General features: G+C 35.8%; 1 protein-coding gene across 2 annotated transcripts in view; it reads right to left on the reverse strand.

Moving 5' to 3' along the window:
* Nucleotides 1-16,783, reverse strand: part of PTPRC (protein tyrosine phosphatase receptor type C) — a 60,121-nt gene that overhangs the window by 10,216 nt on the left and 33,122 nt on the right. Inside the window, exons 3-17 of one of the 2 annotated variants that reach the window (XM_031054763.2) lie at nt 15,134-15,160; nt 13,307-13,393; nt 11,938-11,970; nt 10,928-11,146; nt 10,251-10,358; nt 9,272-9,415; nt 8,372-8,497; nt 6,874-7,029; nt 5,724-5,920; nt 3,744-3,804; nt 3,063-3,171; nt 1,951-1,982; nt 832-947; nt 230-320; nt 57-133 (exon numbers count right to left, since the gene is read on the reverse strand). In XM_031054763.2, coding sequence (XP_030910623.1) covers nt 57-133; nt 230-320; nt 832-947; nt 1,951-1,982; nt 3,063-3,171; nt 3,744-3,804; nt 5,724-5,920; nt 6,874-7,029; nt 8,372-8,497; nt 9,272-9,415; nt 10,251-10,358; nt 10,928-11,146; nt 11,938-11,970; nt 13,307-13,393; nt 15,134-15,160 — 1,583 coding nt within the window. The remainder of the gene's footprint in view (nt 1-56; nt 134-229; nt 321-831; nt 948-1,950; nt 1,983-3,062; nt 3,172-3,743; nt 3,805-5,723; nt 5,921-6,873; nt 7,030-8,371; nt 8,498-9,271; nt 9,416-10,250; nt 10,359-10,927; nt 11,147-11,937; nt 11,971-13,306; nt 13,394-15,133; nt 15,161-16,783) is intronic. The other variant, XM_031054764.2, reaches the window with a different exon arrangement.

Raw genomic sequence — 16,783 nt, forward strand, 5'->3', positions numbered from 1 at the left:
GACTACAGAATTTCTTCAGTAGTGCCTAAGACTTTTTTTAGGCAGAAATCACTCACATCAATATAACTTGCATTGATATAGTCTGATCCTGGATCTCCTGGGATTTCCAAGAGCTCAACACGGTTATGATCATCTGTTTAAATAATTTAAAAACAATTTGAAAAATTATCTCAAAGCACTGAGAACATAAATATTTATAAAACATACAGAAACTGTAGCAAATACTCACATGGAAGGATGTCAATATAACGGTTTTTGTTCTGATTATGGCTTTTCTTGGCCTCCTTTATTGAAAATTTAGTGAAAACTCTAGGAATACTCTGTAAAATACAATATTTCTTTTTTGGGGTATGCATATATTTAAATTTGCTTCTACTTGCTGTCAAATGGAAGAAATTAACTACCACTGAGTCGTGAACATAACATTCTGTTTCATGCATTACTATTTCTTATATCTAAAGCAAACAAATTTCTTACCCTTAATATAAATAATATATCTCCACAATTATATATTATTTATATCCCCTGTATATTAATATATGTATGGCTATGCATTAAGAAAAAGCATTAAAAAAAGGGTAGTAAACAGTACTTTAGAAGTATTCAAACTGTGTATTTTATACTTCAGCTGAAAAACACCTTCAGGAAAAAAATCACCTTTTAATGAGGACAGCCTGGTAACAAAATTAACTCAAGCCTATTTGATCTTAATAATCAACTCATTTTTCTAGATTTCTTTATAATCAGCGCAAATACTTCAAACATGCTCTTGAACAGAAGTCTTCCAACCACTTTGCTTCAAATCTGGTGTTTTTTGAGCCAATAACAAACCTGAAATTCATCTAAGAAAAGTCTTCCTTCATCAGCAATCTTCCTCTTGTATGTATCCAGCAGTTGCTCTGAAGGTATTGGCTCTATGTTCAGAAGTTGCCTATCATCATCTTTAACTGCGTAGATACGTAGAACATTTATCGTTACTGCCTTTGTAAATTACATTTCCGTGAACATGATACTCGAATTGTCAGATAAATTAACAAAAGGGAAAACCTCTCTATTTTAATCAAGCACACTCATTTAAAAAAAAAAAAAAGTGTTAACTGAGCCAGCTGTGAGCAAACAGGCCCTGGGAATAACGGAATTTGTTCAGTTCTGATGCCTGACTGGAGACAAGTGAGGAGGACACCAGCAGGGACACTCCATTAACAGATCTTTATGTACAAAGTGGCAATTGCCATATTCAGATCACAGCAACAGCTCCAACACCCACAACAGTTGCATGTCATTGCCTTCTACTTTAATTCTGATCACATATCATCAGTGGTAAAATCCATTACTGTGCAAACAACTGACAAATGTAACATGCATTTTCTACTTTTCAAAATTTTCTCCAACCTATTCTCTGAGTTGCAATAACATGTAATATCATCTTTAATGATAAAGCAATGATTGAACAACTGGTAACATCTCTAACTAGACATTAATACATTTTTCATTTGTATTGAAAAGATTTAATTATTTGTTAACAATTGTGCGTCTAAGCAAACGGATTTGAATATCAATACATTATTAATTCCCATTTAATGTAGTTAATTTCTGTGGGCTTGAATATCATAAATTTTTTTCTTGAAGCTTTCTGGTATTGACTGATTCTGCCTTTCTTCAGAGGCTTTGAAATCTTGGGAAAATATTACACATAATCTTTGTTTTCAGTCTTTCAGATTTGAAATACTTCAAAACTTTACAGTAAAAAACTACTAGTTTATATTTAAATCCTTGCTTTGAAAAAGGTGCACAGGGAAGTTTTCTTGGGCTTTTTTTCCTCCAGTCGAGATGTTATTATGTTGATATCTGTAATCTATGTATACAACCTAGAATTTAAGCAATCCAAAGGTAGCAGCAAGACGTGTGACTAATTTTATTTCCACTTGCTAAATGTGTAATGACACTCACCTGTAACAAGGTTCACGCCTTCAGAAGAATTGCTGTAAAAAGCAAAAGTATCTGTAAAAGCTCTGAGTAGTAATACATACATATGAGTTAAATAAAAGCAGGTTTGTATACGAACACCAAGACTGTTTATAATCTGCAGACTGCGTTACAAACTGTGAAACAAGAGTACTATAACTGTGACTTGCAGACCCTACACATAGGAGGGAGAGAAACAAGGGAACCACATCAGCTTAACCACTTGCGTAATTTTGTCTGTATCACCTACAGCAGGTGTGTCTTTAATTTCTTCACTGGAGTAACTGCTCACACCATCTTTGTTTCTTTTGCTAAATAAGTGACAGAAACCTAATACATAAAATATTACAAAATTAATTCTAAATGTTAGGTAGCCAAGAGCAAGCCAGACTCTCTTGGGGGATAGGTGAAGAGGTGGTAAAGGAGCTGGAAGAGATGAGTCCCCAAAGTTCTGCCGTTGCCAGAGGGTTGAGAGGTTCCTGAAAAAAATTGCCCTAACTCCCCTGTCTCTACCAGCCAAAAATGCCCTCTCATACATTGCACCACCTCTTTCCACAGCAATGTAGCAGTGGAAGCTTTCCAGGGCACAGTTACCAGGGAAGTCAACAACTATTTTTCTATTACCATCCTCTCTGGCCAGTACAACTGCCACATCACCTAGATGACTATAACAACCAACACCTCCCTGAGATATTGTTTCTGGTCATTAAGAATTTGAAAGAGTTCCAAGAAAGCATGCATTATTTTCAATACTTTTAGCTTAAAAGGTGAAGGAAAGATTTTCCAATATTTATGCATATTTTTTCACAAACCTAGTGACAAAAGATTTTGTTCTAGCAGATCGGTTCTTGTGCACACGGAGAAAGGCTGTAGCAGAGAGATTTTTAAATCTACTTCGTTGTATTTTTGTTGCCAGACAAAACACCATAAATTGTGGGTTTTTTTAAAAGAATTAAAAGGTAAAAGGATGTATTTTCCCATTTTAATAAAATATCAAATTTGTAACATTTTTGCACTACTGATTGGGAAATCTCGTAGAAAAACAGAAAGCCCACACACCACCCCATTTGAGAGCGAGCAAGAAACATTAAGCTTACCTAAGCTTATTTTTGTGAAGACCATAGATTTTGTACAGAACTAGTAGTAAAGCAATTGATGTCACAATGATCAAGAACACCAAGAATATAATCAGGGCTTTAGAATTATCTAACAGAAAAAGAATACAATTATTATTTCTTCAATACATAATTAATTGAACGAAACAATTATTTTTCAGTGGTTTAATTTAAGTTTGTTATTCCAAAGTGCCAAAACATTTTAAGCTCAAAGAAAAGAAAGTAACTTTATTTTTTCATGAAGAATATTTTCATTTAAACTATCCATATCCACCTGTCAAAATGCTATAACTCAGTCACTGGTTCAGCATTACCATGCTTGTCTCCTCTCAGATGTTCAGCTCCTGAAATACAGGATCTGAACACAGGAAAATATTTCTGAAGTGAATAATTTAAGTTAGAGAAATTAATTTTTAGTTGCACTTGAATGTTTCCTGAAGAAACCACAGCTGTGTCATAATTCTGAATTACAGTTAATGACTTGTCAACATGGTCTGTTAATGCTGAGTGAAGGTATTATTTTTTCAAGTGCAGATCAACTACTAAGTATAAGAACAGACAGCTTGGACTTTTAATTAGGAGCAATTGTAACAATTCACAATTTACACTATCCATACTATGCTAAAGTCTAAAAGTAAAAATGCTGTATATATATTTACTTACATCTGGTTTTTATACTCGTCTTTACTGGCTGCCCTCTATATTCTCCATTAAACACCAAGATCTGCATGCAGTGGGTGAGAATAACAAAGATATAACAAGTCAATATTTCTGCATAAAGTTTTTTAAGAAAAATTAAGTACAATGGATATTTGAAATGCATCTGTCTATTGTCAATGAATCAGCCTCATTGACAGTAAGATCTGCTGTCAATCTTTGTACAGCTATTTGTGGTGCAGCTCAGATTTCTACCTAGGTCATAGCAAGATCTAAATCAAAAAATATGTAGATGACTGATTAGTTAGTGAAATAAGAGACACATTTTACAAAATAAGTACTAAGTGTATCTCAAGGAAGAAATCAAATTATCTCTTACCAAATCCCTCAAATCTGAAAATTAACCATGCAATATATAATTAAACATCATTATTTTATTTGCTTCAACAGTAAATATACAAATAGTCAATGGAATCAGATATTTTTAATAAAAGTTCCTGTATGGGAAGTAATTCATAAAAGTTTGGATTATAGAAGCCAAAATAAATATTCAAATAAGCTGCTGTCTTGTAACATAAAATTTGAGGTACTTTAATTGGTGTTAAGACAATTAACTCTTTGTGGATGTGTTTATATTTCATAATACATATTTCATAATACATATTACATTTATTGAATCTTTTAAATTGCAGTTAGAGTCAAAATATCACTAAACAAAAAGTATCCTAGGTAGGCTCCTGTTTATTCCCTGAACAATCCAGTCCAGACAGAAGGAAATTGTGATATCTGCCAACTCTCACAGGTGATCTGTTTCTTGGCTTTTTTTTTTCCTTGAGTGTTCTATAACTTGACCCAGTATTCTTTCACTACCGGTTAAGGCCATAAAGCTTCCTCTCTTTTTCCAGTGAGAATTGGACAAAATAAGGTAAAAGCAGAAGCCAGGGGTTAGAGCCAAGCAGAAAATAATTTCTCTATAAAGCAAACTGCTCACTGCAATTGGTGTACAAAAAGCTTCAAAGAGTGCAGGGGTCTTGTACTATGAGGGCAATGCAAGCATTTCTTGATCCTACAGGACCTCATCTTTATTTTCCAAATACAAAGCTTTCTGAGCAGAATCTCTTGAAAAAATACTGACAAAGCCTTGGAACAAAACCTAGACTATTGAAGTTCTCTGATACTGCATTTTCTCAGGAAAATATAGAGAAAAGAATAAAAGATTGTGAAAAATTAACTAAACTGGTTCCTGAAAATAATAAAACTCCATCATTCCTGCTTTTTTATCTAAACTTTATGGAGAAATGCTACCAGGATATGAAAAATATTCTTATTATTACGGGGGGCCACATAAGACCGTTGGCTTTGCAAACAACGAATGCCAAAAGGATGAAATGGCTCAAAGAACAGAAAATAGCTGGAGGCCTTCAGGAAAGTGAAGCTTGTAAACAGAGGATGATATATTTTGCATGGAAATAACAACTGGGAAAGGATCTAAACTGCTTTACACTAAGCAGTCCTCAAAGCATCAGAAGTCTTCACAGTGAAAAATATTGAATAATTTATTTCTGAGCAATTATCTCAAGACCTAAGTCCCATATCTATCCTCTGATGGAAATGATTGCAAGTGAAATGTGTTTTAAACATGAAAATATCAGCTATACTTAAGAAACTATTTTAAAACGTATGGAACACCCAAATTTCTCTCTGTTACTCAAGTACAAAGTATCTATTCAGCTTGTATTTTTCATGCAGTCAGAACCTATGTGGAATAGCACACAAGGGAATGATTGATCAATTGATTGATTGATAGGCTAGGCACATCTGCATTTTGTTTCCAAGGCAGTAGCTACTTCTTTACATCTGCTGTCTACAGACCCACAAATTAACTCCTCTGACATCATATTTGCTTTTCCTAAACCCAAGTATAATACACTTAAACAATGAAAATATAGCAATATTTTATATACTTAATTTAAAAAGCCCACTTACCGTAAATGTATAGTTTGTTAAGTATGAGAGATTTTCTTTTTTAAAATCACACTCGTGTTTGGAGTCATTTGTTCCATCATTTTCCCAAGTCAATTCAAATATTTTTTGCGCTCCATACACTTGTTGACTTTTGCATTTAATTTGGACAGCATTATCAGCTGTCAGTGTTGCATTAACATTGATCACTTGCTGTGGTTCTGTTAACAAAAAAGTGTTACTGGTTCTATTCTCATAATTTCAAACCAAACATTTCAACAGCTGTATCTATTAATGTCTTTCTGTCATCTTTTCTCTTAATAATTTCAAACATTTTATTCCTCAAAATTTCTATCTCAATTTAACAAGATCAATAAAATAAATTTTGAATTAACAATAAGTTTAACTGAAACTGGAAAAGATGTGAAGTGAAACTGAAAAGGCTGGGAAGATCAGAACTCTACTGACAGGCTGCAAAGATAAGGATCTCAACTCTCTCTTTTGCACCTGACATCACTTTCTCATTTGAGAACCATAGGACAACAGAAAGGCAGGGGAACAAACAGTTTTCTGTGTGAGTATATGTTTTAAAACTTCAGTATATGTTTCAGAATATCTGTAAATGAGGTTTCCTACTAGGAGTTACTAGCATATTTTAGTATCTGAAATAGTATCATGTTATCAATTGTTAAAACAGCTGAGAGAGAGGAAGAAGCATAACAAAAAACCCAACAACAAACCACTTCTACAAACTATAATTACATCACTAGCACAAAAATAATATTTTATTTTTCACTAAAAAAAACAACAATCTTTTCCTTATTTAGTGAAATTAAAGGAAAAAGTTAGTATCTTACTAGGTATTTAACCATTGTAGTTCCCTTACAGCTGTAACTGTATATTAGCTGAGCCTGCAGGTGGTGGAAGTAGAGGTAAAAAAGTACTGGAAGATTTTAGATAAACATGGGGGTTTGGGTGGGTTTGGGGATTGTGGTGTTTTGTGTGGGGCTTTTAACCTCAAAGAAGGAATTAAATCAGTATGAGGCTCTACGTCTGAAGATTCTTGGCAGATAACAATAACACATATAAAAGATAATGAAGTACAAAAAGAAAGTACATATTCTCTGTTCTGCTATTAGCATTGTTTGTAACAGTTAGCAAATGAGAGACTTACCTGCTGATTTTGTTCTAAAGTTACATCTTCCTGGTTTTCCTTTATATAGTCCCCTATTAAATGCGCTTCGGGTATATGGTGTCACAGACACAGAACCATTGGTATATGGTTCCAATTCATGGCAAATATGGCTAGTCTTGTTGACAAGTTTTTCCTCTTTGAGAAAAAATGAAAAATTAAATTAATGAATGAAATTTATGTTAGTAGCACAGGAACTCTCACACTTCATCAGAAGTACCTGGAACCACTAGTATGTGTACTTCTATTTTAATTCCCTTGTACTTCATTAGTTTGTCTTGCTTAGTAATGCTAAGTGAAAGCTCAGGAAGAAGAAAAATACATTCCCCAATAAAAAAGGTAGGAAGTTGGTGGTTTTTTAATGTTTGGTTTTATTGTCTCTTTTTTTTTTTACTTTCTCAGTATATCATTAAAATGCTGTAATTAAAAACTATCTTAAAACAAACTGATAAGGAGATGCTGATACTTTTGTCTGCGTTCAGCTTAGGAAGGGGTTCATAAACAGATGTCAAAAGTCACTCTTTACACTGAGCAAGTGTGGGGCTTTGGTGGCTGGGGGAACTGGTGAGCAATGGTCTTTCCATGTTTCATTCTGGCTGCTTCAGGTGTGATCTTCCTGCAGCCCAGCATACTACCCTGGTCTCCTACACTGGCCAAGCCAGACCAATGACAGAAATCGGTGCATGGGGCTGCCACTCTTTCAGGGAGTGATCAAATTCAGGGCACAAAGAATGGAAGAGGTGATTTATATCTGGGAAGCACAGGAACATGACAGCATTTGGTTTCTGTGGCAGTCCAGGTTTACAAAACACGTAGTATGTTAAAAGAAAGAATAAATTAACTCAGGACTGGCTTAAACCTGACATATATTTCCTGGAATCATCTATCAGGCTCTTCATTTTCAAAACATCATTTTCCAGTCCTGTTTTGAAGGAAAGCTCAGACCTGAAAAATATGGTCCCAGTATAATGGATACAAGCTTCTCCATCTAGATGCAATGTGGCCTAATCCAGCATATCTGAAACAAGTGACCATTTAGTAGAAGACAACAACCTGATTTTACTTGTCTAAACATGTTTACACTAACTGCCATACTTGGGACCCAACTTTTACATACATACTCAGCAGTCCGGTCCCTGGCTTCTCAGAGAGTACATTAATCAGCAGTATCTGCTTTTTCCAAGACAGAGAGCACCATGCTACAAACTAATCAGGCTGCTGATAATCTTATGACAATTTAACACAAGAAGCATGAGAACTGAATGGTGACAGAATTGTGTCCTGAAATGGTAAACTGAATAGCCACAGGGTTGAACTGGAACATTCATGAAGGAAAAAAAAACATTTGTACCAAAAGAAAAAAATAAAAAGGCACAGTCTGAAGAGATTCCAAAATGGAATGACAGTGCATCATGCTTAGTGCTCTGTAAATATTAAAACATGCACTGAATTGTTGAATACTGAAGGGGCCTATACTTACCTCTGTCATTGCATGACACTAAATAACCATCTATAGGACCCTTTGAAATGTCGCTAGGTTTCTTCCATGTAACAGATACATGTCTGGCCTCAGAAATTACTGTAAGGTTTTCTGGTGCTTCTGGAGCTGTTGTAAAAGAAAATTCCTCTTTTTACCTACTTTGATTAAATTAAATTTTATTCCATACTAAAGCAAGATGCCAAAAACATGCAATATTTTTTGTAGTCTATTTAATTCAAAGAAATTATACGTAAGTATAAACACAGTATATGCAAAAGCATCACAGAGTAATATCATAAATTTAATTAATTCAGGACAAGGTAAATACAGCAATATTACATATTACTAAAATTTTCCAGCATCTCCAAATATTATAAATATATTGATTTATGTTGATTTCCTTTTTAATTTAGGAAAAAAAAACAACCAACAAAACAACCCGCCCCCCCCAGATAAAATCCCTAAGCTATTTCCAAGGACAATGCTTTGGAAAAACACACAAAAACATTCTTTGCAATTGTTCTATCACATCTTTCTTCAAATCAAGAACTTAACACTCAATTTTGACTAGGCCTACGCCTCTTTTTTTCTGTCTTCATTCAAGTAAAATTTACTTATATTTTGTCATACTCTCATCCTCAAAAATAAATCACACTCTCTGAAAGAAGGAAAGGAAGGCATCAAAATGGAAGACTGAGACTGGGGCTGCAGAAGGACTTCAGTCAAAGAACAATCACAAGGGCAGGATACCAGGTGGGAGGAGCTGGAGCAAAACCAGAGAATGCCTAAGCACAGTGCTCAAAATATATTTTCAACCCCAGGAAACATGGATAGTGGGATTTATAGTAGGAGTTTCTAGAAATATGTGAAACTTACAGCAAAAACAAGCATTCCACTTACCACCATAATCTGTTGTTATGATGAACTCTTGGACAACCTTCTTTTCAAAAAAATGTACGGTACCAGTGCAGTTGTACTGAGAGTTGGCTGATAAATTATTCAGTTCTTTACAAGACTGATTTAATTCTGTAACGACTGGTAAATCTGTAGAAACAAAAAGAATTTTACCAATATTTTTCACAAATCCAAGCATACATTCTAACATTTTAACTGGGATTTGTTTACCACAGTTATTCAATATAATTTTTAATAAACTGTCATAATATTCCAAACAGAAAAGTGTACAACCTAATCCAATGACTAGGGCATGGGTTCTTTTATACTAACTTAGTTTTCATAGATCTTTACTCTTTATCAGCAAAGGTAACATGATCTGACTTTCTAAGAAAACAACTTTTCCACAGAAATCAAAACATTTCTTAGCTCCTCAGCTCCCTGAATCAGGAAACCTTCAGGCCTGGACATTCATCACACAATTTTCTGGAACACATGAGGACATCCAATATTCGTACCTTCCCTACCACACTAACTGACCTTGAGCCATTGTCTCCTCCAACTGGCTGGCTCCAGCAGCAGAGAGCCTGGCCTCTTGCCTCCAAGGAACCTGCAGAGTGAGCTGTCGAGCTAATCTGCAAGGGGTCAGCTCACAGCAGATCCACACACTGCAGGATTTCCAAATTCTCAGATCCCCGTCAGACCACCAAGCAGGATCTCAAGATTTCCACAAGTCTGCAATTTGTGAAGCTGGTAAACTCATGAAATGAGCTCTCTGGGTTTGAACTTTCCCCAGATCTGCAGTGTGTGAAGCCTGTAGTGATCCTGGTGATCCCAGAAATTCTGAGCAGTCCGTCCCTCAAACTGGCACAATTAATTTAAATCTGATAGTCTGTCATCAAAAGACATCACCAGCATTGCTTTTTTAACTAACTAACTAACTAACTAAATAAATGACATTTGGAATATCTTGGATAAGTCTTACCTTTGCAGCGAACAGTCAAGTTAGCTAAGCAGTCAAATTGCTTTTCCCAACATAATGTTGCAGACGTGTTGGTTTGATCCTCAACTGTGAGAGGATTCTCGGCAATGTCTGAAAAGGATTAAAATTATGCCACTGTTACACTGACTATACTGATTCTTTAAATAGCAAGTTGTTCTTTTATATTTGTTGACTTGTTCTGCAATATGAAGATACAATTGGCACAGAGTAACATACAAAGAATTTAACAGGAAATGGAAAGTAAAAAAAAAATGAAAAATCTTACATGATACAAAGACACTGCTGGCATTCAAATAATAAATGAAACTTTGAATCCAGCAGCCTTTCTGGTGAACAGAATATCCAGCATAAATAGCAGCTTTCAAGTGATGACTAATCTTGCTATAGCTAACCATGCTGCATATGGCCAACATTGTTAAAGTTCTCTTTTTTCCTTTACAATGAGAAAATTACTTTTTTTTTTCCCATCCTACTTTAAGAACACACTGAAGGGTTTTAAGCTGCAACTTCAAAATATTTTACAAACCAAGCACGAAATATGAAAACCTGTCTGAGTCTCTGAAAAGAGACACAAATAGACTAACACACCCAGGAAAGCTGGATGACTGCATATAAAAAAAAAAATCCCCAAAAAACTACCAAACCCCTTCTGTACCTACCAGGTGGAATAGAAAGATACATGTTAGGGCAGTTTTTAACACTAACTGTGTATCTCATGCATCTCTGAAGTTCTATTGTATAGGTGCCGGATTCCACACTGAGGTTCTTCTTAGCCTCTAAAATTACATATTCTCTGTTTTTTCTGAGATTTTTCAGTGTAACTTTAGCCACATTATTCTTGCCTTCTGCACTTTCTATGCTGTAGTCAATACCATCGTCTAAAAGAAAAAGATAAAATAGTAAAGAATAATTTTATGACAATTTTTAAGAACCAGTTAATGTTTTATGGCACCCCAAGCACCATACGTGTTTTAAGAATAAGGAAATACAACTAAACTATCTGCCTCTTTAACTTTTTACTTATCTTTTATTTTAAGAAACTGTTTTGTCAAAACAGAACATTTCCTTCAGAAAATATTCTTTTAAGTAATTTTTCAGTTAGAAAAACTAAAAACTTAAGAAACTGAACATTCCAGAAACAGATTTGCTTTAATTTTAAATGTCCATTCAAAGTGAAATACTTTGTTTTGACACACTGAATCATTTGTTTGAATAGACATTTCAAATTTTCTCACTCAAAGCATTTCATAACCATCTAGCAAATAACGGCTACAGTTTATTCCTGAAAATAAGAAAGGAGAGGTCTCTGACTCTGAAGAGAGAAAAACAAATATCCAACCTTTAGTTTTATTTTAGTTTTGAATTGCAGACTGTAGCATGTGGCTATCAATATGATGGGTAAAAATTAGAGAGTGGAATGAAGGCAGATCTCTTCTGCAGCCCTGATGTCAACAGCTTAGTGCAGGGAAATTTAATAGGACTGTAAATGGAGATGAGAAGACCAGAACTGTTGATAATATTAAACCTACACTTACTGAATCAGAAAACAGATTATAAAATTATCTGAGATGCTTTAATTGATCAGTTTTACTGCTCAACTCTTCATATTTTAGGTTACTGATTTGGTCACATTTGAAGACTGAGATAAAATTAGTAGTTTGGTTCTTACCACAAGGTTCATCTGTTGTCACAGGGGGAGCTTCTATAAGAAAAGAAAAGAAAATAAAAGGAAGGGGTAGCTCAGCAGGCTTGGGGTTTTTTTTCCACAGAGCATTAGAGGAGTGTGACTGATACTGCCCAAAACTTCACACAGTATATTAAATACAAGTAACTATATTTAGCACTCCACTCGCACTTCAAAAAGGGAAGAAAACATCATCTACATAGAACTCAATTTTTAATTAGTTATTTTAGGTATCACGTGTCTTTCATAATTTTCCAATAACATAACTGCCTACGAATCAAACTGGCTACTAATAACACTTCTACATGCAAAGTTACAGAAGAATATTCCAAATTCACACATTCTCATAGTGATATTATGTGATAGTGGTTTCCCAGGATATATACGCCGTGGAACGGCTAGCTGCACAGCATCCAATGTCACTAAAGAAACAAAATTAACCTACGCTTTGTACTGTTTGGAAAGAGATTTCTGCAACAGTACAGATTGTTTTACAAATATTTTCACATCAAAATACTCGAAATTACTAGTTGAGATTTAGAAAATATGTACAGATGCTTGAGCAAAGAACTTCATCCTAAAACAATTACTGAAAATATACTAAGGTATAAGTATTACCAAAAGAGACTGATACGCATTTTTTTCAAAGAAGATTGGCCCTAGATTTGCATCCCTCCAGGCTGGGAGTGATCTGGCTGAGTAGTGCCCCTAAAGAGAAGGTAGACTGAGAGGGTCCAGTGGAGAATTACCAAGAGGATTAGGGGAAGAATATCCACAAGTAAAAATTAAGTTTAGTCAAAGAACTGACAGAATGATATAAATTCTTTGAAGGGTAGTTACAAGGACTGTAAGAGTCTGACTCCTGGTGTACTTTGCTCAAGCACACACATGTATTTTACTGACGTAATTCCTAACATCCCAGTTGCAGCAATAATGTGCATAAGTGTCTGCAATATTAGATCCAGAGAAAATGTTAAAGTTGAGTGGAACAAAAGGGATGCCACCAGAAAACAAAGCACATGGATCTTGGGTGTATTCATACATTTTTGCTGCTTGGGCAAGTTTCTGTGAATAGCAAGAGAAGTACTGATGCAGTAATTGACAGTTTTACTCTTGTGCCATTCTACTGTGTGGAAATTCTATTTTTCACTTTCTTGACAAGTAGCAAATCTGGTATCTTTAATGCTACTCATAACTATTAATAAGATTTCTAAAAATCCTTAAGTTTAATGCAGTTGTATGCCTGATTTGTATGCTTAAGTTTGATAAAAGCATTCAAAACTAATTCCCTTATTCTAGCACATTTCTGTGTTTGCAGCATCATAATTGTGATTACTGTGTGCAAGTTTGTCACCTATTGTGTAAGTGGGGATGATCCCAGTGTTTGCTGGCATGTTGACTGGTGAGATGGTGCTGTGCAAGGATGTTGAATTGTAATCATCTGTAAGGAAATAAAAAACATATCAGCATTAAAAAGTAAACTTAACTGTTTTGTGTGGCTCTATAATCAGAAATGTCTTATACTACAGCCCTTTTCTGCTTATTTTTTTCCTTCACAGGATTTTTGTAATTTAGAGGAGAGTGCTGAAAGAAAAATCATGTCAATATATCAAATAAACCAGAAAATAATTAATTTAATAGAAGAAGTTTTTTAGGAATATACCACTTATTAATGAATTTTGCAATGTTTATGCAGATTTTTTTATTTATTTAGGCTTAATTCAGATAGAATCAACATAAAAATGGCATTAATAATTGTGAACTGGGAAAAACTGTAACATTTTGATATATTCTTACAGTAAAACACAATTGTGCTCTTTCAGAAACAAGCACTCCATTAGTGTTCATTTGCCAGATCACATACCTAGCGCATTATATTACTCACTATATATCACTGACAGCAAAGTCCACAGGTCGTAGGTTTTATAAAAGTGTCCTCCTCTTAGATGGAAAACCATACAAGGCTAGATGAGCTCCATCAGCTCGTATTTGAAGATAGGAGTTTTCCTTCTCCTAAGTTCTGAGCAAGGCTGTCATTTTCTGGGTCAACGTCTAGGCAGGATTCTGACTTAGAGGTGTTTAGTCATAAGCCCGCAGATGGTAGCCTCGTGCCAGTGGCTCCTCAGCCAAGTGCACGCACCAGGGATCTGAACCTGCGGTTCCTCTCATACTGAGCAGGATTACTATTGCAACAACACATCATCAGTAGGGTAAAACTAACCTGTCTCACGATGGTCTAAACCCAGCTCACTTTCTCTATTAGTAAGCCATCAATCAATATATCAGTATTTATCTTCCTGCTTATAAATCACTGATAGGTTGCTATATTCTCTTTTAGGTCCACTCCTATTGCTCTTGCTTTAACAATGGCCTTGTTGACAGCAGCTAGAGTTTTGCTAGTACTGAGATGACTAAAAGAGTTGACTACCAGATACCACATCCTGGAAACAATTCTGATATTGCCACTTTGACAAATTGCAGATACCTTTTCTATTTGACAAACCAAATGCTGGAAAAGGCTTTCCTGAGGCTGAATGACTTAGTTTCCCACTACAGTTTAGAGAGCAGTGAGTAGTGTCTAAAGGAAGATAGCAAACCTGATGAAGCATTCTGGAAGGCAGTGGGAGTGTGTGTGGTGAGGGAATTAGTGCTGCTGCGTGGTGGGTTGCTGAGTGCCGTGCCAGGGATGGAGCCTGGGTGCGTGGAGAGGTATGTGCTGTCTGCAGGAGAGAAACCTGTGGTGAGAGTTACAGCAGTTTCGTTAATGCTTCAGAGGCTTCCTGCTCAAGGAAGGACACAAAGCTCCACACAATAGAGGACTGCTGTGCTGGAGCACTCTCATACTGAGGCACTATGAATCTGCTTGCAAGCAGACACAAGCACACCAAATGCTCAGTTTGTTCAGAGGTCCAACAGCTGTCAGCTGAACATTCCACAAATATAATCCTTTTTGGCGCCAACTACACCTCTTTCTTGCTGTGTTTTAAACTATACTCAAATTCATGACTTAAAACTGGACTTGTCTGATATTCTTGCCTCTTTCAACAGCACATTTCAACTCATTGGGCTGAATGAAAATGCATGACACATTCTGTGAGAGAACTGTGTGCAGGAAAAGGAAAGCTGAAATTATCAGTAAAAAACACCAATGCAGTTCTGTCATGTAAATTAAGTTTCTTACCAGGTGTAGTCACTGCTGACTCATCTCCTTTAAAAGAGAAAGAGAAAGAGAAATTGTAATTTAAACTTTCAAGGAATTCACAACATATGCCAAAAATGAAAAAAGAAACATTCCTTCCTCCCAACAATCAACTGAGTTTTCCCCAGTGAATTACACATTCTTAAGTAATTACATTCTTAAGTAATATTTAGTGGCATGCAGCAACAACCAGACCCCCAAATTATCAAACATATGACATATGTGGGATGATACTGTCCACATTAAAAATCACTTTTTCTTGAGCCATGTGCTTGTGCTGTGCAGCCTGAGGGGTGGAGACAGCATCAGGAAGGCTGTACCTGATGCTAGTTCAGCTGAAACAGAAGAATAGCAGCAATGCCATGGTCCTGAATTCACCGTTACCTTCAGTGGTGCCTGGAGGTGAGAGTGATGTGGAGCGTGCAGGTGGAGGTGACATAAGGAAGGGAAAGCTGGTGTTTCGCAGATTTTCATCTCCTGCTGCACAGTGGGGAAAAAGATACCATCAGGTGATCAATATATGAAGGTGAGTAGCTCACCACGAGCAGCTGCTCTCTGAATTATATTTCCCTCTCCAACACTGGCAAAAAAGAACAAATTTAAAATTCCTCTCCAGTTCCTGTACAGGCTGTGCAATAGATTTACTTAGATTTTTTTAGATTGGATTTACTGCAAGAGCACAGTTTGCAATTAGGTCTGCAAGACCATCTATTCCAAATTCCCACAAACTTGTCAAAAATGCCTTTGTGGAGAAGAGATTTGATCATTCTTTAGCAACGTGTGGGGCATTCACTGATTTCAGGTGTTTCAAAACACCAGCTGAAAGGTGTGAAGTAATGTACAGTTTGCAAAAAGCCCAGACTGACTGGAGTGTTTTTGTTTCGTGCTTTTGACCCAGGAAATGCCCTCTTCCAACAATCATCAGATACTGCTGTGGTGCCTGCATGAATTGCAAGGAAGTGCCACTGTGACAACTCAACATGAAAAGCCTATCTAAGAGCTCAAGGGGAAGGGGTGTCCATAAAGAACACATGAACTCATAACAACAGCATGTCATACCCTGAATTCTTTGAAGAATGTGTTTCAAATCCCCACCTTTGATTTAACCAAAATTAAAAAAAAACTAAATATGTCCTCATCGCATTAACAAATTTTTCTGTAATACAATTGACCTCAGACAACATAAATGACCAGATTTCTTTCACAGCAATGGAGTTAACAAATGCACAATAGAAGTAGATGCCAATTCAGCTGAAACAGCAGAATAGCAGCAATGCCATGGTCCTGAATTCACCGTTACCTTCAGTGGTGCCTGGAGGTGAGAGTGATGTGGAGTGTGCAGGTGGAGGTGATGTAAGGGAGGGAGAGCTGCTGTTTGCCAGATTTTCATCTCCTGCTGCATAGTGGGGAAAAGATATCACCAGGTGAGCAATATATGTAAATGAGAAGTTCATCTATAGTAGAGAAAGTCCAATGGTTTGTACAGCTTTCTCTGAACCACATTTTCCAGGACAGATACTGAAATATCTTCTGGGGATACTGAAATATTTTCATGTTTATTGATGTATTTTGCAATACCAAAAGCTAAAACTCTCAAAATCTTTTGCATTATCACATAGCAATGTATACATG

The sequence above is a fragment of the Melopsittacus undulatus genome, chromosome 6 (genome assembly GCF_012275295.1).
Source record: "Melopsittacus undulatus isolate bMelUnd1 chromosome 6, bMelUnd1.mat.Z, whole genome shotgun sequence".
Lineage (NCBI taxonomy): Eukaryota > Metazoa > Chordata > Aves > Psittaciformes > Psittaculidae > Melopsittacus > Melopsittacus undulatus.